The sequence below is a fragment of the Halichoerus grypus genome, chromosome 15 (genome assembly GCF_964656455.1).
Source record: "Halichoerus grypus chromosome 15, mHalGry1.hap1.1, whole genome shotgun sequence".
NCBI lineage: Eukaryota > Metazoa > Chordata > Mammalia > Carnivora > Phocidae > Halichoerus > Halichoerus grypus.
Window position 1 is genome coordinate 12,466,418 of NC_135726.1, and position 21,244 is coordinate 12,487,661.

At 53.2% G+C, this 21,244-nt stretch overlaps 1 protein-coding gene across 5 annotated transcripts in view; it reads left to right on the forward strand.

Moving 5' to 3' along the window:
- Positions 1-4,107: 4,107 nt before the first annotated feature.
- PDPR (pyruvate dehydrogenase phosphatase regulatory subunit) overlaps positions 4,108-21,244 on the forward strand; it is a 36,509-nt gene continuing 19,372 nt past the window's right edge. For 2 of the 5 annotated variants that reach the window (XR_013444119.1, XM_036088058.2), the window contains exons 1-8: positions 4,109-4,307; positions 11,578-11,866; positions 13,234-13,367; positions 17,576-17,657; positions 17,754-17,917; positions 18,600-18,721; positions 19,467-19,584; positions 20,296-20,445. Coding sequence is in view for 4 of the 5 variants with exons in the window: in XM_036088058.2 (XP_035943951.1) it covers positions 11,643-11,866; positions 13,234-13,367; positions 17,576-17,657; positions 17,754-17,917; positions 18,600-18,721; positions 19,467-19,584; positions 20,296-20,445 (994 nt within the window). In the remaining variant the exon portion in view is untranslated. Of the gene's footprint in view, positions 4,308-4,393; positions 4,904-11,577; positions 11,867-13,233; positions 13,368-17,575; positions 17,658-17,753; positions 17,918-18,599; positions 18,722-19,466; positions 19,585-20,295; positions 20,446-21,244 lie in introns of those variants that run through there. The other 3 variants (XM_078062531.1, XM_078062530.1, XM_036088060.2) reach the window with 3 other exon arrangements.

The window sequence follows — 21,244 nt, forward strand, 5'->3', positions numbered from 1 at the left end:
CCAGTGAGTAAAATGATCTGACGTGCTTGGGAAAGACAACCCTGCAGAGTGAGGAGGGGGTGACACCAGAAGCAGGGATCATCCTTTTAGGGATGATCATCGCAGCAAGGGATGCCAACTCTCTGACCTCCAGCAGCGGGGGTGGGGAACGAGAGGCCAGGAGAGACGAGAGATCTGGGGACACAGACTCGGTTGAGCTGGGTGATGAACTAGAGGTACAGAGAGAAGCCAGTGGGGTGACCAGACGACTCCCCGGTTTGGGGCTCGGTTGACGGTTCGTGGATGTGAAATAAAAGGAGACTTGGAAGACAGGATGATGAGGTTGTTCCTGACGTGTTAGCCTGGGGGATTCCCACCTGGAGCTGCTGGAACATTGCTTGGATGAGCAGAATAAAGACCAGTGACTCCAAGCTGGCAGGGAGTGGAGAATTCCTCAAGGGGATGAGGCCGTGATGGCATCATTCTTACATGGCTACACCGTCGGAGACCCCCTACTTAAGCTGCACAAGGCGGCATACAAACCAGCCCAAGACCTGGTGCCTTCCACCGGCATTTTGTCTCGTGCTTCTGGGCCTGCGGTGACCGCGGTTTGGCTGGGCAGCCGATTTAGGCTGCGGGTCAGTGGGCTTTGCTTCAGGTCGGGGTCCCATCTGTTTCCCGTGTCTGTCGCTCATGCCGCGTGATCCTCCGAGATACGGTGGCTACTCAGGGCACCATCTAATGATGACAGCAGCACCCAGGAGGGCTGATGACCACGCACGGTTCGCCTGAAGGCCTCGGTCGCTCCACCTGCACACGGTGGCGGTTGCCTGGCTTTTAAAGCAAGGTCTCAGCATGGCTGACGCCAACCAACATGACCGGACGAGAGCTATGCTCCAAGCCGGTCATGCGCTGCAAGCTCACGGGGCAGACGAACGAGGAACTGAAAATGTCCAGTGTACACAGCCAGGGAGCACCTCCCTGTTCCCCTGTGCGCTCTTTTCTCGCTCCCTGTCCCCAGCCTCAAATGGCCTCCTGGCCACCTGCCCGGTGCTATAACGCAGCACCTTTGGGTTCATTTCCAGATCTTCCCCCAAGCTGTGTGATCTTGGAAACGTCATGTTCCTTCTGAGTCTACATCATCTGCTAAAACCTCACCTCCTGAGACTGTCATAAAGATTACATGGGATGATGTGTAAGAAACACCTTGTCCTGCTCAGGGACCAGCGAAAGTCCTCCCTAACCCACAGATCTCTCAACAACTACCATGTGTCCTGCGGACTCTTAAACAGGTGGTATCCAGTGGTTTCGAGGCACAAGAGAAGTTGCTGGAAGTCTCTGGAGAAGTACTGATCAGATCTCCAGTCCTGTTGATTCCAATTCACGTGGAGGGGATTGCTTTAGGTGCCCCAGATGATTCTAAGGCACCCCCACTGGCGTCTAGCACATGCTCAGCACCTACTTGACTAGTTCACCGGTTTCGTGGGTTAAAGACTCAGGTGTGAGTCCTCGTAACCTTCGGAAGGAGGAAGGGAGGCCCTCCGTCCCCAGCCAGGCCACCGCCGCATGGACGGTGCTGTAGTGCCTGCCCGTGTCTGCTGTCCCTGGGTGTCCAGAGTCTGTTTCACAGTCTGCTAACACAGACGCGAACGGTTTTATGTACCACGTTTAGCCTCTGTGATGGCAAATACGACACACAGCCACCAGAGATGAAGAACGTGTCACAAGTAGCCACGGCCAGAGTAATGAACATGTCTGTTTATTCACTTACAAACCTAGTAGCATGAAAAGAACATCTTAATTAAAATCCGGTTTGATAGAAATACAGGGCACGATGTTACTACCGCCTTCATGGACTCAGAAATGCTGGTCGCTCTGGGTGCCTAAGATCAGCAGGGCTCCTGAGAAAGATCCCATCCCCTAAAGTGCCCCGAAGGTCCTCAGGACCTCGTGCTGTCGCCACGCAGGGACAGGAAGGGGCTGAGGGAACTGCACACTTACAAAGGTAAATAAGGAGTTACGTCCTTGTACAATCATTACAATGGCATTTCCCAGATCCCAAGAGTAGACCCGAGAGTGAAGGGTGAACTGTTCTGCTAGAAACCCTTTGATTGAAACGAGCTGCAGAAAGGCGTTTGATCTGGGGACAGGAGGCTCTGGGGGGAGGATGGGCACCCATCCCCCATGGAGAATGAGTGAAGTTACTTTCTTTTTCTCTTTCCTGTCTACACCCACCATTGGGTGTAGAGACATTCTGGGGTAAGGCACGAGAACCCGGCTTGGAGAAGAGAGGTGCTCCCAGCTGCAGTTCTTGGTGTGCAAAGGATCAAAAGATCCTGGCACAGATCTTTTGAAAGAGATGCCGGAAATACCTTCCCCACCCCTTGTAATTTCTGTCCTTGAGAGACAGAAAACCAACAAGGCAGAAGGTTTGCAAAGGTGAATCCAAACATCAAGCGAATAAAGTCCTACCAGGACATGTGTAATTGTGCATGGGATGCTCTGTTCTGTGAAGTATCTATAGTACAGGAAACCACTGTGACCTTTCTCAGACAAGGAGTAGCCAAAAAAGATTAAAATATTCCATCCTCTTGAAGAATAGTGCAGTTGGTGGGTATGAGAGCCTGCAAAGTACAAGAATCAACGTTGACAATAAAAGGAGGCTTAGGACTTTGCAGAGAAGAACAGCAGTGGTGGTTGAGGGCAGCAGGGAGAAATCTGCACGGCTTGTTCGGCACTCACTGCTTGTCCACAGAGTGGGATGAACGCCTTAATGATCACTTTACTTCACCCACCGTTTCCTACAGACAGTGAGGTTTCTCCCAAATTCATAAGCCTGCAAATGGCATAGGTCAAGCTGCTCATCAGGAAAGCCTGTGGAGGTTTTCTCCCCAAATTGCCACGTCTGGGCATCAGGAAAAGACTTCCCCAGGAATACACCTCAGATGAGTTCGTCTATCTCCTCTTCTTTATGGGCAGTCAGGTGACACCAAGCTCTCGGCCATTAGCCAAAACATGAAAGTATTTCTCTAGCACAGAAGCCCGGAACGTCTTAAACTTTCACGTATCAGACTAGCCAGAGACGGACTTTCTGTCCTCAGGCAGCCAGAACTCATCTGCCGTGTATCGTGTGAGTTAACTGGCGCTCGCGTCTGGGGTAGAAAGTATGCAGCTCGGGGGCTGGCGTGGTGCCACAGGGGTCCCCGGAGCTTTCTTGCCACTCGCGAATGGAAGAAGCCCTCTCTTTGTGCACTGCCGAATCCCATCGCCCAGCACGGTGCCTGGCCAAAAGAGGCCATAAGGAAACAAGATGGGCTTGTGTGGCGAGGGGGGCCTGAATTCAACGAACGGGAAACGGGAGTGTGGCGCAAACTGCAGGGGCCGCTGTACCCTCCGAACGCTCTCCATTCCAAGAGCTAGTGACTGGACGACGCGCCAAGCAGGGCTGCACGTGCTGGGAACGCAGCCGTGCCCAAGACCGAGGTTCTGTCGAGAGAGGGCAGGGCTTGCAACTGGCGGGAAAGGCAGTCCACCAACACAGACTGAACAGGGGGACGAGTTCCACAAGGGAAAGAAAACAGGGCCCCTGACAGTAAGGGAGGGCGGGGCGGGGGCCTTCTCAGAAGATGGACTGAATGAGTCCATTTCCTCGGCGCACACAAGGCAGGAAGGTGCAGAGTGACGACCGGCCCAGTGCTCAGGGCCTCTAAATCCCGCCTCCCAGGTCGGGCCAGGCCGGCGGGGCGGATTTCAGTCGCGCTCCGCTACAGCCTCGCCCAGGAGGAGCCGAGCGCCTGCGGGTCCAAGACGCCCTTTGGCGCCCTGGACCAGAGTGGCTTTGAGCCGCGACCCACTCGGGGACGGAAGTGGGAACGCGCCTGGAGGGCAGAGCGAAGCCCCGCGCTCCCCACAGCACGGCAGGGCGAGCGGCCCACCGCGGACGTCCCGGCTCCACCTGCAGAGGTCAACCGGGTCGGCGGCCCGAGCTCCGAGACCGCCCCGGACCACCGCAGCTGCCGCCCAGAGGCCCGGGGCGGGGCCTGGCGAGACCCAAACAAGCCCCACGTGGCAGGGGCGGGGCCGCCGCGGGGACGTCACGGCGCGCGCGTGCGCCGGAGCGATCTCGCGCCGGCGTACCCTTGTGGGGGCCGTAAAGCGCGGAAGGTCGCGGGCCCCGGCTTTCCCCGGAACTTTTTGCTCCCTCCGCCCCGCCCCTTTCCCTTCCCCATTCCCCGTGTTCTGGCGCCGGGACCCCCCGCAACTGTTGTGGCTGCTGCCCCGCTGCCGCCCGGGTGCTGCTGACCGCGGAGCGCGCGGGGGCCCGTGAGGTAAGGAAGACAGCTGCGGGGCTGCTCTGGCCTCCCCTCCGCGCGCGTCTCCGCGTCCCCCTTTCCGCTCTGGTCTCCCTCGGGGGTGGTCCCGTCCGCCCCTCGTTTCGCGTCGCTTGCGCCGAGTCGCCTGGGGACTCCGGCGGCCCGGGCCGAGAAGGGTCCGCCTCATCTCTCTCAGCCTGTCCGCGGCTGCGCTCCGTCCGGCCGAGGTGGTCCGGGCCTCGGAGACCCGTGCCCGGCTGGCCCGGGGCCTGCGCACCGGCTCCTCGGGGGGCGTCCGCCGGCTCAGCCCGACGTCCAGAGCGGCCGGGGTGACCTCGCTTCGGGCTCCCGGCCTCGGGCAAGCCCCTAGCGCGCATGAGGCCGGTCTCGCCCGGTCTTCCTCCACTGCGGGTGCAGTTGCTTTCCCGCCTGGAGACGTGCGGTCCGCCTGTGCTTCCCTCACGTGTAAGACTGCTGCAGAGTGCGGCGGCCGAGTTCCCGGGAAGAGTGTAGGCCCAGGGCAGTGAGCCGACTTCGTGATGTGTGACCACTCGGGACCGATGTGAAGGACACTGAGATTAGATTCGGGCGTCTTCAAGTGCATTTTGCCGGTGTGTGTAAGCGTGACGTGCGGGGCCGCGGAGGGAAGGAGGAGGGGAGCCGGGCCACGGGGCACACTTGGCCAGCGCTAGCGATTTGTCTTAATTTCTTCAACTTGTCTGATCACCTGGTGGCACTTGTTGAGAATTACACACCCGGGACCAGCAGGATCCACTCTCCAGAGACGGAGCCTGGGCTAGAAATGTGCTGGCTGGCTGTTGTGCTGAGGCAGGTGTGGGAGATGTTGTTAATCGCTCTCCGCTCACCTGGCTTCCTAGTCCGCAGCGGCCCATTTGTACACGCGCTGTGACCATACAGAGGAACAACTCAGAGGGACTTGGAGCTGCCCTCTTGTTCTTCTTGGTGTAAGCAGGTGTGAGCATACCTAGTCCCGATATCGCGGTTGCTTGGCAGATATTTTTCTTCTTAGCAGAAAATATTGTAGGGTCATCTTAGTTTTTAAAACATGTAATTTATTTTGGGGGCCCCTGGCTTGTTTAGTTGGAAGAGCATGTGACTCTTGATCATGAGTTCCAGCCCCAATGGGGTGTAGAGATTACTTAAATAAAACTTAACATATATATTTATGTGTGTGTTTATATTAAATCTGGTTACGACTTTTCTTTCTTTGTTTTTGACATCTTCAGTTTCTTGTCTACCGACTTTCCCTTCTCTGCCATCAAACTTTGCCTTGGTTTTGCTGCCAAACCTACTTGGGTACTCTGGTGCCTTCCTTTCTTTGTTTGCATTCACTTTAAATCCTTTTTTGTTCTTGTTTGCCCTCACCACTTCAGTGACTCTTTGAAGGTCATGATGCACACAGGGTCACAAATCCTTTTCTTGGTTCTTACCACCCTAGGCTTTTTTTTTTTTTTTTTAATCACCCTAAGTTTTTAACCTTGTTTATCCCATCTTGAACCTCAATTGTTGTTATGTGTCTTCTGTTACATTTGCAGTTCCTTTTATCCTGCCAGGGGATGTGCCTTCTGGTTCTGTCCTCACAGCTACCCTTTCTTTACTCACCTGAGGTTGTTTGAAAGGTAGCAGGGAGGAAAGATTCCAGGGCAGACTCCGGTGCCAGCCCGGCAGGGTTTGACTCCTGGCTCTGCCCCTCACCGGCATTAGAGAAGCTCGGATGAGTTACTTCTCTGTGCCTCAGCTTCTTCAAGCGTAGAAAAGAAACTTTAGTATCTACCTCGTAGGGTTGTGAGGCTTAAGTCCGTTGTACACGCCTGAAGCAGCATCTGGCCGGCTGTAACTGCCTATGAAGATACTACCATTTTCTGTTTTAAAAATTCTGTCACGTGATTTAGATATCCCCTCCAATCTGAGGGCCTAGCCTTGAGATCCCAGAGTCCTCATTGAACTTTTCCCCCTCTCGTGTGTTCTCTCCTCTCAGCCATTCGGCAATGTGTATTTCCTAGGTGCCTCCCCTGAATGCTGGGAAAACCATGATCAAGTTATATAATTGGTCTCAGCTCCCAGAGAGCTCCATCGTAATAGGAGACTAAAAAGGACCACTTACTGAGTGCTGCTTAGGTGCTCGTTGCCATGTTTTTCCTTCCTGTCTGATTGAGTGTTTGTAGCAGCCGTGTGAGGTGGGTAGTCCTAGCTCACCTTATGGATGAGGAGCCCAAGGCACAGAGATGTGGCATAAGTTGCCGAAAGTCAGAGCTAATGAGAGGTGGGGGGAGGTTTTCCAGCCCACAGCTGTCTGCCTCTCTCTCAAGCCTACATTCTCAGCTGGGTGGTTGTGCTGTTTCCCTGATTGGCGACCAGACCGTGACACAGTCCGGGAGGCTCTGTGCTGGGAGAAGTGCAGGGTGTGATGGGAGAACATAGGAGAGTCACCCGACCCAGTGTTGGGGGAGAGGAGGTCTGGTAAGATGTCAGATAGGCTGAGAGCTGAGGCAGTTACCTTTGTCTGCGGGGGGAGAGTGGCAGGAACTATATACTATTTGGTTTAGAGGAACAGCGTGCCCAGATCCCGGAGGTTTCAGAATCCTGTCCTGTTTGAGGAGTTAATTACAGGTGGTTGCGTGTGGCTCCAGAGAAAGAGAGCAGAGATAAGAAATGAGCCAGAGAGTGAAGGATCTTGCCCTTCCTGTGAAGGACATTGCCTTTTCCTGAGGACATCAGAAAGTCATTGAAGGGTTTTAAGCAGGGGCGTGAAACAAGACTTGCATTTGAGAAGACTGGCTCCGAGTCCTGTGTAAGGACTGTGGGGTGTTGGGGAGAACGGTGTACAGAAGCCCCGTCAGGAAGCTTCTGCAGTAATCTGAGCAAGGGTGGCGGCCTGTACTCAGGTAGCTGCAGTGGGAATGGGGAGAAGTGGGAATGAGGGAAACGTGGCTGTGGAATCGTTAGTCCATGCTGGTTGGCTGCATAGAGGAGAGGAGAAAGGAGGAGCCCAGGGTAACACCCAGGGTTCTCGAATATGGTGTCACTGGGGGACACAGAAGTGGAGCAGATTTGGAGATTGAGGAGGATGGGTTTCCCTGTTGGAGGTGCCCGGTTTGACGTACGGGAGCCCAAGTGGACATGCCATTGTTCTGCTTAGAGGTACAGGCGCAAAGGTCGGGGCTGCTGTGGGTTGGGCTCTCGGTCACGGTAGGCAGTGAAATCCCCCTGGAGAGTAGTGGCCCGAGGGGAGAAGCTGGTCCCAGAGCACCGTGAGGGACGTGGACTCGGAAGGACGGGCCGGGGAGAGAAGCCAGCGAAGACGTGACCAGGGTAGTGGGAGTCAGGATAAAAACCGGGAAAGGGGGTGTGAGTAGCGGGAGCGATGGGCGATATGCGGTATTGTGGAGAGGATGTGAGGTGGGGCCGGTGTCCCCGGAAGTTGGCGACGTGAGCCTTCTTGGTGAGAGCAGCGTTCCTGGCTTGGCGGGCAGAAGCCCAACCGCTTTAGGTTCAGGACAGACTGGAAACGGGGAAAAGGGGACAGATCATATAGGAAGCCCTTTCCTGAAGGTATTTGTCAAGTGAAAAGACAGGCTGTGAGATCACATTAAGAGTCAGTTCTGGGGGTGCCTGGGTGGCTCAGTTGGTTAAGAGGCTGCCTTTGGCTCTGGTCATGATCCTGGGGTCCTGGGATCGAGTCCCACATCGGGCTCCCGGCTCAGCAGGGAGCCTGCTTCTCCCTCTCACCCTCTCCCCTTCTCATGCTGTTTCTCACTCTCTCTCTCTCTCAAATAAATGAATAAATAAGCAAAATCTTAAAAAAAAAAAAAAAAAAAAAAAGAGTCCGTTCTGGCTTGACGGCCGGCAGACTCTGCAGTCACTAAGGAGTAAGGAAAGAAGGACACGGGACAGGCGGCAGCACTCAGGTGGGCAGCAGGGCAGCACATTGGGACTGCTAATTTTGTATGATGGGAAATCATGGTTTTAAATTTTATTTATTTATTTGAGAGAAAGAGCGCAGGCATGTGCGTGCGTGCCTGTGAGTGGGGGAAGGGGCAGAGGGAGAGAGAATCCCGACGTGGGGCTCGATCCCCCGACACCGAGACCACAGACCTGCGCCAAAGCCAGGAGTCGGATACTCAGGCGCCCTGATGGGAAGTCCTAACTGCCTCCTATGTTTGTGCTTTTTGCCAAGACCATATTTTTTACCATTTAGAATTTTTAAAATGACGCTACTCGAAGACAGTTATGGAGCTTTTGTTCCATTTCTTTGGTGGGTTGGGAGGACTTGAGCATATGAAAACGCTGAGGGTCAGAGCGGAGCACCGAAGGTACGTGGAAGAGGAGCTGGGTTCATGGAGCTGAGTCCCAGGGAAGGAGGGAGAGGGATCCGGGGCTCTTGTGGGGCGACGAACTTTTGACCCTCTGAGGGAAGGAGAGATGGTTGTAGATGCAAGTGGGATTATTGGTGGAGTTTCAGGGGATGCGATGAGACAGGTTATCTGCTTTGAAGGGAGGAAGAGAGGAGGTGGGGTCCGAGGTTGGGAGAGGAGTGTTGTGGGTTCAGAACCCGAATGTAGACAGACATCTGCCTGTGGCTGAACCCGCGGTGGCCCCGGGGCTAGGCAGGGGGTGCCTGCTAGCCTGAGCCGCAAAGGAACTGGGCCTTTTCGAGTGTGACCAAGCAGTAATAGTTCTGAAGGGAGGAGGAGGCAGATACTCACCCCCCAGCCCCCCGCGTGGCGAGCTCAGTAGAGTGGGGCTGGCCGTGTGGCGGTGGCCGCTCCCTCAGAAGAGCTGCGTCCCCGTGGAGACAGGTGAGACGGTACTGGCGAAGGGCCGGGTGCTTAGCTCTGGAAAGGATGTTCTGGAGGGCACGGTGGAGAGGTCTGGAGGGGAGGACAGCAGAGAGACACGGAGGGAGGGACAGAAATTGGTCACGTGGAGACGAGGTTGCAGGAAGAAGCTTCTGTCTTGAGACCCTTGGACAGGGACCGAGGGTGTGAGGCCTGGTGACTACCGCCAGGTGGCCGAGTCATCAGCCCTGGTTGGATGGGATTTATCCTGGGACGCGGTAGAGGCCTAGCTCGGTCTCCGTCCTGAGGTGCTGTGTGGTGATGGACGGGCACCCACACCTGGGCCTTGGACGAGTTGGGCTGTTTGGGGCCCTCCGTGGGTAGTGGCATGCTGCTGGGCGCACTGTCTGCCGGGGCTGTCCTCTGAAGTCCCCCCTCTCCCCACGCTCGGTGACCCTGCCGTCTCCCGGCAGGTCTGTCTGCAGTTTCCTGAACAGGCCTCTGCTTTGCCGGGAGAGTAATTCTCTCTGGTGGCCCGATCCCGTACCCTTTCCCTTCTCTGCCTTATGATGCTAGTTGTCTCGTAGACACGTGTGCTTGGTCACAGCGTGTGACACCCGAGTTTGCGGGATAAGCCCACCTGGACTAACCTTCCCCTGCTTCTGGGAAGAGGCCTGCTGGTCCTTGAGTCTCCCTCCAGCCCGTGGCCTGGGCAGACCCGGGGCACGCCGTCCCTCACTGCGGCTTTGGGTCCTCTCTCTCTGTCCTCTTCCAGGACCTCGTTCTTTGTCACCACCTCTCCTTCCAGACCCACCTCTTTCCCCTTTACTGGCCCTTCCTGCCAGCAGTGAAACAGTCCCCACGGCCCACGCCTTTATAGACCAAGAATCCTGCTCTGCTCCCATTCTTTTCTTGCTGCTGGCTGGTTTTTCTGCTCTCTTTGCAGCAGAAAGTCAAGGAGTGGTCTGCACTCCCTCATCTCCTCGCTCTGGAGCTTGCTCTGGTCCGGATTTCATCCCAAGCACTCTCCTGGGAATGTTCTTTTTGGGGCCACCAAGGACCTCCGTTGTCAAGTCCCAGCGGACGGACCCTTGGCCGTCCTGCTGCAGCCCCGGGCACCCTCCGTAGCGAACCGCTTCTTAAAACCCTTTCCTCTCTCTCGGCTTCTGTGACACCGCAGCCCAGTTCTCTTTTCTGCCTCGCCGAGGCTCCTTCTCGGTCTGTTGCACCACTTCTGTTTGTCCGGATGCTCTGTGCGTCTGCCCGGCGCTCTGTCCTCTGTCCGGGACTTTCTTTCTCTTCCCAAGCTGTACCTGCTGGGGAGCCTCAGGGTTCTTCTTGTTCCTCAGCATGCCGGGTCTCGGATACCCCACGTGTTCCCCTGGCTGCCGGCCTGGATGTCCAGCTGCTGCCTGACCTTTTCCCGTGCGTGCCCGCCCGGCGTCTTGCACTTGACCCCTCAGAGGGGAACGTTGGCTTGTCTGCGCACCCGCGCCTGCACCCTTTCACAGCCTCCCTCTCGCTCCCTCTCCTTCCCCGCCTCCCTCCCCATCCCTAGCCCTTCACACTGTAGTAAGTGGCACCAGTTGATTAACCCAGAAACTCTGCCATCATCCTTATTTCTCCCCTTGCCCCATTTTAACATCCCGTTTGTTGGTAGGTCATTTCTGTCATTTCACCTCCAGAACAATCCAGCCGTGGCTTTGACTCCACTGCCACCGTCCGGGTCTCAGCCCCCAGGCCCTCCCTCTAGGACTGCCACAGCAGCTGCCCGGCCCTGCCTTTCCTCTCATTCTCCAGCCCACTTCCCGCCGCCGCGGAGCCTGACTGATCTTGGAAAAGCATATCTGATCGTTTCATTCCGTGCTTTAGTATTTTCCTTTGCGCCCGGAGCAGAATCCCAGCTCGTCACGATGGCATCCCAAGCGCTGTGTGTCCTTGCTTTCTGCCTCCCTCTCCAGCCTTGTCTTGGGTCCTCTCCGCCTCGCTCCTCGTGCTCTGGGCACACTGGCCTCCCTTCTGTGCTCGGACTCCGCAGGGTCGGCCTCCCCTCAGGGCCTTTGTACGTGCCTGCGCTTCTGTCCGGAAGACGCATCCAGCTGATTCCCGGTCACCATCAGGTGTCTCCTCCGACGTCCCCTTCTTCCCGACCGTCCTAGTTTACATATGCCTTCGGGTATTGCAGCACACCGGCCTTGTTCCTTGTTTTATCTGTGTCTGGGCCGCCCCTGCCACAGGCACCCTCACACACACTCACACACCCACTCACTCTCTGTGTCTCTAATGAAAGGTGCATAAAGGCAAGACCGTCCTCCTCGTTGTCCCCTGCTGTCTCTGCAGCTGGCAGGGCGTCTGGAACTGCGCAGGGCCTCAGACACTGGCCGAGGGCATGATTAGCGTTCTTTGGCGCCTCCTCTCCCTTTCTCAGTAACCCTGTGCCCCGAGTACAGTACGTGGAATGAAATCTGGTTGCTTTCTCCGTCTAGTGTGCATGTCGGGGGTCTCTGCCGTAGCCGAGTGAGAGCACCGCGCCGAGCTGCTGGCAGACGTGATGTTTTACCGGCTGCTGTCGGCGGTCCGAAGACAAAGGACCGGCCGAGGATGGCAGAACTGGTCGTCGGGGAGGAGCGGCGCGTCAGCTGCCGAGGCGCATTCTGTCGCCCTGCCTGCCCAGGCGCAGGTGGTCATCTGTGGTGGTGGGATCATGGGCACATCCGTGGCCTACCACCTCTCCAAGATGGGGTGGAAGGATATTGTCCTTCTGGAGCAGGGCAGGTAAGGACCAGACTGCGCGGGCTCCCCTCAGCCCCTCCCCTCCCGGTAATGCTGTCCCGCCAGTAGCTAAGCTGACTGGCGCTAAGTCGCAGGACAAGAACCACAGACAGGCAACATCACCTGGATGCGGTTTTGCGATGCAAACCGCCCGTGTTTTCCGGCTTGGACAGAGGTGGCCGATTCCAGCACACCCAGGTCTCTAGAGAGGGTGCGTTTCATTTCAGGGTGACGGCACACCTCACCGTCTTGTCCTCTCCGTTGTAGTCACACAGCGACATCAACCCCGTGGCTCAGGAGCTTCCTCTGTGAGCCGAGATGAAACTGGCTACCTCCTGCCTGATCTCTGTTCCTTTTCCCCGTCGAACTCACTCACTCGAGAGCAGTGGTAGATTTACAGAACAGACGTGAAGGTAGTGCAGCGGTCCGTATGCCGGGGTCCCGTGCGCACCTCGGAGGAACATCTTAGGGTGGGATCGCCGTGAAATGCAGTGAATCTGTGTGGATACCTTAGTATTAACTGAAGTTCATGCTCTGTTCACGTTGCTTCACTTTTCCCCTAATGTCCCTTTTCTGTTCTATTGCCTACCAGAAATTGGATGACCTTTAACACGTCCTTTGTATTTATTTCTGAATAGGCAATACATGTACATGAGTCAGATTGAAAATTGTAAAAGAGTGTACAGGGAACATTCTGCCTCCCACCCCTGACTTCTAGCTGGAAGGTTCCCTCGCTGGAGGCAAGTTAAGTTCCTTGTGTATCGTTCCAGATACTCCCCGAGTCATTATATTAGAGCAAATCTGTATCGGTCAGTTTGTATATGTGTACCCGGGTATTCGTTTATTATTTTTTTCTCTTTTTTATACAAGTTAGTAGCGAACCTTAAACAATGTCCCTCCCCTTGCTTTTTTCTTTTTTCTTTTTTTTTTTTTTTTTAAAGATTTTATTTATTTTATTTCAGAGAGAGAGAGATAGAGCACAAGACGGGGGAGTGGGAGAGGGAGAAGCAGGCTTCCCGCCAAGCAGAGAGCCCGATGTGGGGCTCGATCCCAGGACCCTGGGATCATGACCTGAGCCGAAGGCAGACGCTTAACGACTGAGCCACCCAGGCGTCCCTCCCCTTGCTTTTTTCATTAGGGTTGTTCCGTATTGTTGCATAAAAGCTTTCTCTCGTTCCTTTCTTTATGGCCGTGTAGAGTATCCCATCGTAGAGGGGTCCTCCAGCCTGTTCAGTCCCGCTCGTGTCGGTGGATACGTAGGTTGCTTCCATCTTTTGATATGACACACGATGCCGTAGTGAGGATCTTTGAACTAGTTGCATTCACAGCTGTGGGAGTGTACCTGATAGCATTTTGGATGCATCCTGCAGGCTGGCTGCCGGCTCTACGAGGTTCTGTGCTGGTATCCTGAGCACCGCCAGGCACTTGACCATCGAGCAGAAGATGGCAGACTATTCCAACAAACTCTACCACCAGTTAGAGCAAGAGACCGGGATCCAGACAGGTAAGCAGGTAATCCGCCATTTACTGGTCCGCCTGTGCCCCAGACTCTGGTGCTCCGTGCCGTGTGTGGCCCGACGCCGCGTCAGCCTGCCAACCTGGTGGTCAGGGCTTGAGTCTTAGTCCGGGCTCTGCCAGTCGCCAGGGTCTTTCCTGGGGCAAGTCTGTTGGCGTGCTGGGCTGTCTCCAGTTTCCCTACCCGCCGAGGGGATTCCGTCCTTGTCCCAGATCCTTTCCAGAGCCTATCATTCTCAGGATAGGAAAGGCTTCCCGGGCCATTTCCTATTATTTCACTCACTGAAGTCTAGCAAGTGGCCACGCTTGGCTCCTGAACGAAGAAGCCAAGGACATACTTCCGTTTCGGTGCTTGATGGTGAAATCGTGGTCTGACCCGCTGCATTTCACCAGTTGCTCCGAAGGCCTCTTCTGACTGAAAAGCTTAAACGGAGGTTACCCCTTATGCGTGTCAGCAAGGGAAAAGAACCCAGGGAATCGTGAGCTAAGTACGACCGGAGCAAGGAGAAGGGGAAGGCTGAGCCATGGGGAGGTCCCGCACGATCACAAGTTAGAAGCGTGTCTGTGAGCGTGTCGTCAGGTGATGCATCGGCCAGGAGCCCAGGGGCGAGCCTCGCGTCGTGGCTGATGAAACCGTTTGGTGGCCACGGGAAATGTCCCGGGGGAGTAGCGGGGCCTAGTGATGAAATTCAGGACGCCCCCGTCCGTCAGGGTTGCTCTTTTGAAGACCCGCATAATTCAGATCACAGGTAATTCCAGGCTAATCCTGACAAGGATGGTAGCCTGATCTGTTCGCCCGCTGAGGCGGCCCTGCCGGGGGTCACAGCGTAAACACAGTGGATGGTCGCCTTTGCTGGCCGGCTCAGACCTTATGTGACCCGTGACACGGTTCTCGTTGGGAAGGTGAGATTTGAAGTATTGGAAATTTTGATGACAGGCTGAGGTTTTATAGCATTTCCCCTTCATAGGATTCCTGCTCTGGCGAAGTGTCCTTGTGTGTAAGTCCTCGATTAAGACTGAACGTCTGGGAACTGGGATTGGGTAGCTGTGTTCGTGGGGAGAGGAGATGCCAGGAGAGGAGCTAGAGGAGGGGAAGGAAGGGGCTGTAGCCCTCGAGCACATAAGCAGGGCTCCCAGGCTGGCCCTGCCCCGGCTCGGTGCCGAGAGCGGGCGTCTCACTTGCCTCGCCCTGGTCCCCGCCCAGCAGATGAGCCTGACTCCCCCACGGTCACCTGTCACGTGGCCAGGCTTCCTTCAGAGAGGCGAGGACTCTGAGTGAAGATAGTAGAAGGCGTTCCTGCTGCCTCACCACCTCTGGCTTTTGTCAGGGAGGATGCCTGCTACATGCAGGACAGGCGGGAGCGAGTCCCTTTTGGTTGGATTTAATTTGGTGGCGACGGGTGCTTGAATCGGGTGGTGAGCAGAGTTTGAGTCAGAAGAGGGCCCACCTAAGGGGCCCCGAGCTGGAACTGCTGACTTCCTTGCGGTCCCCTGGTTCGGCTAGTGCTTTGCCGAGCCCTGCATTGCTCACCTGCTTGGATGCTGGAGGAACCCGAGTCGTAGGCCTCTTGTCTGTAAGCTAAGTTTGTCTCACTTGAGTTCTGGGTCACCATCTGGAACGCCTTTTTGGGCCTGGTATCTCCTTGATGCTTGCCGGGCAGCGAGGAAGTCAGGCAAGGGAGAGTCCGGGGATCACCCTCAGTCTGTCACCCCCATTGCAGTTCAGCCGTGGTGCAGTGAAAAGGGGACGTGGGGTCCCCCGATGGAGGATTCTGTTATCCGGCAGGACGCGCAGGGGCCGGTCAGTGGACTGCTTTTGAGACTTAAAGACACGTGACATATGTACAACCTGGATTTCCCGATATGACAGCGCTCATCCTCAGAAGACAGTGCATTTATGTGAGGTGTATGTTCGCTCCTTTAATATTCTGACACATCACTACTTCATCCGGAAGTCCACACGGATTTTGTCTCTCCAAAGTTTGCATTACCTTTTGTTGGTGCTTTTTGCTTAACACTTTATCATATACTTTTTGTACCATCTTTTGTTTTGGTAATTGCTTCTCTGCTACATGTTTATTTCTTATTTCCTTTAATACAAAAACATTTAATAATCATTAAATATAAGTGTGTTATGGAGGGCTCTCTAAATTAGCTCATATAAATAAGTCTGCTTTGGGGCGCCTGGGTGGCTCAGTTGGTCAAGCGTCTGCCTTTGGCTCAGGTCATGATCCTGGTGTCCTGGGTTCGAGTCCCGCATCGGGCTCCCTACTCAGCGGGGAGCCTGCTTCTCTCACTCTCTCCCTCTGCCCCTCCCACTCATGCTTGCCCTCCCTCTCTCTCAAATAAATGAATAAAATCTTTAAAAAATTCTGCTTTTTATAACTGCAGAGGAAGTTGCCATAGTATGTGCAGTTTTTTTATCCATTTCCCATTACCTGATGTTTATAGTTCCTTTTTTGTTGTTATAATGATGCAGTACAGATCCTTGTCAGTATATATTTGTTTTCTATTGCTAGTTCTAAAGGATAGATTTCTAGAACGTTGATAATTTGAGCAAAAAGTGTTCATATTTTCAACTCTGATAGGTATTGCCAGATCATCCTCCAAAAGAGATGCCCCTTCCTACCACCAGTATATGGGAGTGCTTATTTCTTTAGAGTCTTCTCAACATTGCATATTGTTTTATTTCTCATTCTACTTTTTTTGTTAAGTAATCTCTACGCCCAACACGAGGCTCAAACTCATGGCCCCGAGATCAAGAGTCACATGCTCTACCGACTGAGCCAGCCAGGTGCCCCAGCATTGGGTATTATTTTCATTATTACTAATCTGAGAGATGGAAAAAGTTAGCAGATTCTAATTTGCATCTTTTTCAGTTAAACTTTATTTCATAGGTCTATTGGCCATTCATATTTCTTTTCTGACTTGTTTTTTAGTATCAGATGTCTACCTTCTTTTCTTACTGAACTTAAGAGTTCTATTTTATTGCTTTGAACCTGTAATAAAGCAAATTTTATGTCAGAAAGCTCTAGACCAAACTTTACAAGGCCTCTGTGGGAAAACAGTAGACTGTTATTCTTGTGAACTGGCGATAGGCTTTTGTTACGGCAGGTGGTTCTGTTTGGAAGAGCATGATTTGACCTCGTGTGTGCCGTGATATGTTACGTTGCTTCGTGCATAGTGGCCCTGTCCTCCCAGGGGGACTGTTTGGTAGTGAGTGGGAAGTGACTGCTCAAGCCTTTGTCTGCAGGTGAGACTCAGAGTGTGATAAGCCCCCACATCACTGGCCACGATCACTGCACTGGCCTGGTCTGTCTACAGTTTTTAAAAACCAGTCTCTGAAATTTCAGTTCTCCAAACGGAGACATTCTTGTCATGTCAGCGAAGGGCATATTTACCTGATGATTTCAAAAGAGATGAGAAAAACATCTAAGTGACCGTCCTGTGCTGCCTTTTAAAAAAAATACCCTGATTGATTAAGCTTTTTCATTATCAGAACTGAGAGTCACTGCATGTTAGGAAGATTGTCATTGACCCAAGCGTAATCAAGGTTGTGTCAGGTATGTTGATTGCAAAGAGCAGGAGTCGACTCCGGCCAGCTGGGGCAAAAAGGAGTTTGTTGGAAGGCTTTCGGAGCCAGTCGAGTTGGCAGGAGGCTGCAAGCTGGAGGAGGCAGCGTGGAGGCCGGACTGGGGGGACCCACGGCAGGCAGCCCCTCGGGAAACGGCCCATCTGGCCAGGACGCCGCTGCTCCTGAGATGATGAGCCTCCAGCCATTCACCTGCTTGCTCCAGACCCAGTATCCCGGGAGGGTTTGATTGGCTGAGCTTCGGCCACATGCCCCCTGGCTCTGCCGGGGAGGTGTGGGGGGGTCCAGCCCCGCACCGATGTTGTGAGTGGCCTGCATCGGGGGTCACACTCCCACCAAAACCATGGGGAGGAAGATGGGTTTTGGGGTACATTCCCTTCCAAAAGGCTTTGTAGCAACAGTAGCTCTCGTGTTTATTTTAAGAGTGATTATTTAAGATGTACATGAAAATCCCACTCAATCCTCCCCAAATCCTAGCTGAGGATGTCTGGATGGTGGCAGTGCCAGGACTCCTCACCGCTCTTCGAACTTGTAGTCTAGTGGGCTCGCCCGCCTGGCCCCGCAGGAGGCCTGGGCTGCTCAGTCTGGGCTGGTTTTCCTTACAGGTTACATAAGGACAGGCTCGGTCTTTCTGGCCCAAACTCAGGACCGGCTGATCTCCCTGAAGCGCATCAACTCAAGGCTGAAGTACGTATGAGGCCAGAAGCCTGTCCCGATGCTCCTGTCAGACTGACGTCTGCCAGAGGGCCATGCATGTCATTGTCCCCTTGTGTTCTGCGGCAGCGTCATAGGTATCCCTTCTGAGATCATCTCCCCCAAGAAAGTCGCCGAACTTCACCCTCTGCTCAACGTGCACGACCTGGTGGGGGCCATGCATGTTCCCGAGGATGCCGTAGTGTCCTCTGCTGACGTGGCTCTTGCCCTGGCAAGTGCTGCCTCCCAAAATGGTAAGCAGGTTTCTGGGTGAAGAAGGAAGAGGTTACGGAAGAAGGTGTCACAGCCGGCAGTGACGCAAGCTCGGCTTCCGTTGTTGAACGCTGGCTCTTAGAGTGTTTGTTTGAATATACCCTCTGTTAATAAATGGGTTTCCTCAGGGCCACATTTCCCTTATTAAAGTTCTAAGGAACTGCTTTTAGTACTGACCAGTGCACTTCAAGCTTATGGGAATCCCCCCCGTCCCCCCCGTCCCCCCCCCCCCCGCCCAACATGAGAAGCTCCAAGGTCAGAAGACACAGCGTGGACTGAATCCACAGCTGGTCATGTCCTGGGGTTGGAATGAATGAGGGGAAGACTAACCAGTGTCCAAGGTGCTCTGTACTTTGGATGAACTGATTCCCGGTGTGGGTGGTTTAGGGTTTAAGATGCCTTATTTGAACTTTTTCTCCCCTGCCCGTTTTATGATTCCTGGAATTGAGTTGTGTACTAAAGTCGTCTGCTGTTTTCAGTCTTGGAATAGGCCCATTGACACAGTCTTAGGATGTGGTTCCTGGGAGTTTTTGTTTTTTTTTTTAAATAAAACACTGACTTGGCTTTTTCAGCATTTCTCGGGGGTTGAGAATCTGCTGCAGAGGCCTTAATTCTGGGCCATCAGAGGATGGATTCACCAACTCTTTCTTTACCTTGGAACAGGTGTTCAGATCTATGACCGGACCAGCATTCTTCATGTAATGGTCAAGAAAGGTCAAGTTACTGGTGTGGAGACAGATAAAGGACAGATCGAGTGCCAGTATTTTGTCAACTGTGCTGGTCAGGTAGGTTAGCAACAGTACTGGGTCACTGATTTTATCACTTCACTTTTACCTCTGGGATTTTAGGTATGGAGATGTAAGGTTAATACTGTGATGAATTAAGCAGACGTCAGGGACCACCTGTTCCTTCTTTGGACTAAAAACTCAGAATTCTTGTATTCTAAATCAGAGGCCTGTAGCTAGTCCTCAGAGAGGAGCACCAGTGATGACCTTTTCCTTCCTCCACCCTGGGTTAAAGGGTGCCAGGAAGTCTGTGAAATGGTCGGGCATTGACAGAAATCCTTGGCGTTGGGTCTCCTCTGGTGTTTCATTTCATCCTGCAGCCTAGCAAATAAAGCATGGGGCTATTTTTTTGTGTCAGGAGTGTGGATTCAGTTAGGAACACTAAGCTGCTTCTCCTGACCTAGGGGTACTTTTTGCCTTGCAGACGTCACATATGACGGGATCTGGGGTTTGTAGTCGAGGCCAGGCGTTTTGTTAACAGGGCATCACTTGCCCCCCAGTGAGCTCCTTTTATTGGTTGCTGAATCTCTTGTTCTTTGGTCTAAGAATAATTGTTATGGTTTAAAAAGGACCTGTTGCTCCCCATCCACATAACTAAAGCAGTCTGCACCTTGGCTTCCCATGCCTCACGTTGGGGCAAGAGCACACACAGGCCGCTTGCAGTTAAACTCCTGCAAGCGGCTGAATATGCTCATTTGTCTTTCTGTTCCTCTTCGCACCCACGGATCAATCTCTCTGTTTGTAGTGGGCATACGAGCTGGGTCTGTCCAACGAGGAGCCGGTTAGTATCCCGTTACATGCCTGCGAACACTTCTACCTTCTGACTCGCCCCTTGGAGACCCCTCTGCGGAGCAATACACCGAGTGAGGACTTACACTTTGTTTTTAATCGTGTTTCCTTGCCACTGTCCTGTCCTCTGAAAAGGAAGACTTTCTGCTCAGGATAGACTGTGTTCCAGAGAGTCTCGTCTCTTCTGGAGCGTGTTACGGGGAGGCTGACCCAGTTCTACCTTTTCTCTAAGAACTCTTTATGAAAGGATGGACAAAACAGACATTCCACTGAAGCAATTTTTTGGTTTGTTTTGTAAGCTAATTGCAGTCCCACACAGAGGTCCACATTGAGAATTTGGAATGTAACCTGGAGTTTTTGACTTGAATGGCATACGTTGCAGACAGGTTCTAGGTAAGCTACAGTCAGGTTGCTCCACGACCCTGAGTGCCACAGGAGAGGGCTTGACATCTCCTGGAAGGTCTCAACCCCGAGAATGGGCTCGCGGTCCCCCGGTTCTGCTAGGCTTTCGTGTGGCACTGCGGCAGTTCCGTAGTTTGGTTGCGAGCACCAGTCAGAGCTTCTAGGTAGCTGATCAGGGAAACAGGGTCCCCTCTAAATCTGAGGGGGCAGATCCCCCACCCCCACGACCTCGAAAGGTCTGCGTTCACTGGATGCTTTTTCGCTAATAAAGCCAATAACGGGTGTCTTTGTTCTGCTTTTTCTGTCCATTTAGAAAGCTGGCCTACCTCTAAACCTTGCTTTTCTCTTCTGTCCCCCACTCCCTTGTTGTTTCTCTTCCTTAGCTATTGTGGATGCTGATGGAAGAATTTATATCCGGAACTGGCAGGGTGGCATCTTGTCTGGGGGCTTTGAGAAGAACCCGAAGCCAATCTTCACTGAGGGCAAGAACCAGCTGGAGATTCAGAATCTGCAGGAAGACTGGGATCACTTTGGTGTGCGAGCTAGAGGATAACTATAACGCCCTGTGTTTGTCTAAGATGCTATCTTTTTTGAAGCATTTTCAAGGAGTTCCTTCTTTGATCTTTTTAACAGCCCCATGAGGTGCTTACAGAGGGCAGCCTGCAGTTTGCCTAAGGCTGCAGTTATGGGTAGCAGATTCTGGGGACGAAGATCTTGGTTAAGGGACTTCTGGCGTATTATCTAAAACCACTGCTGAAATTCTAGGCTAGGAGGAAACCTTTTTGTAGGACAGCATGTAAGACTGAAGAAATTTTTAGAAAGCAGAATTGTTTTGTTAATACGGTCTTTTAGTTGGTTTTTGTTTTTATTGAACAATTGACCTATGATACTGTATTAGTTTTAGGTGTACATCATAGTGATTAGGTATTTATATGCTACTTGATTTTGTAATTTATTTTTATTTCCTGGATAGTTAATACAGTCCCAGGGTCCAGATTCCAAAGATATGAAGGGGTCTATAATGAAGAGTTTCCCCTCCCACCCTTAATGGGCGTTTTTTAAAAGTAAACTTTTTATTGTGGGAGATTTCAGACACTTAAAAGGAGAGAGAAGAGTATACAGAACCCTCTGTGTACCCACCAGCCAGCTTCAGTCTGGTTTCATCTGTTGCCAGTGTCCCCGTGGAATAATTCCCAGATGACGGGCTGACTTTCAAACAGGCTGGGGACCTGTCTTTCGCAGCTGTTCCAACTTAGGAAATCCTTGCTTTGATTACATGTCTCCTCGGGTACCGCGGAAGAGCTTTTCCCCAAGTACCGATCCCTTGGAAAT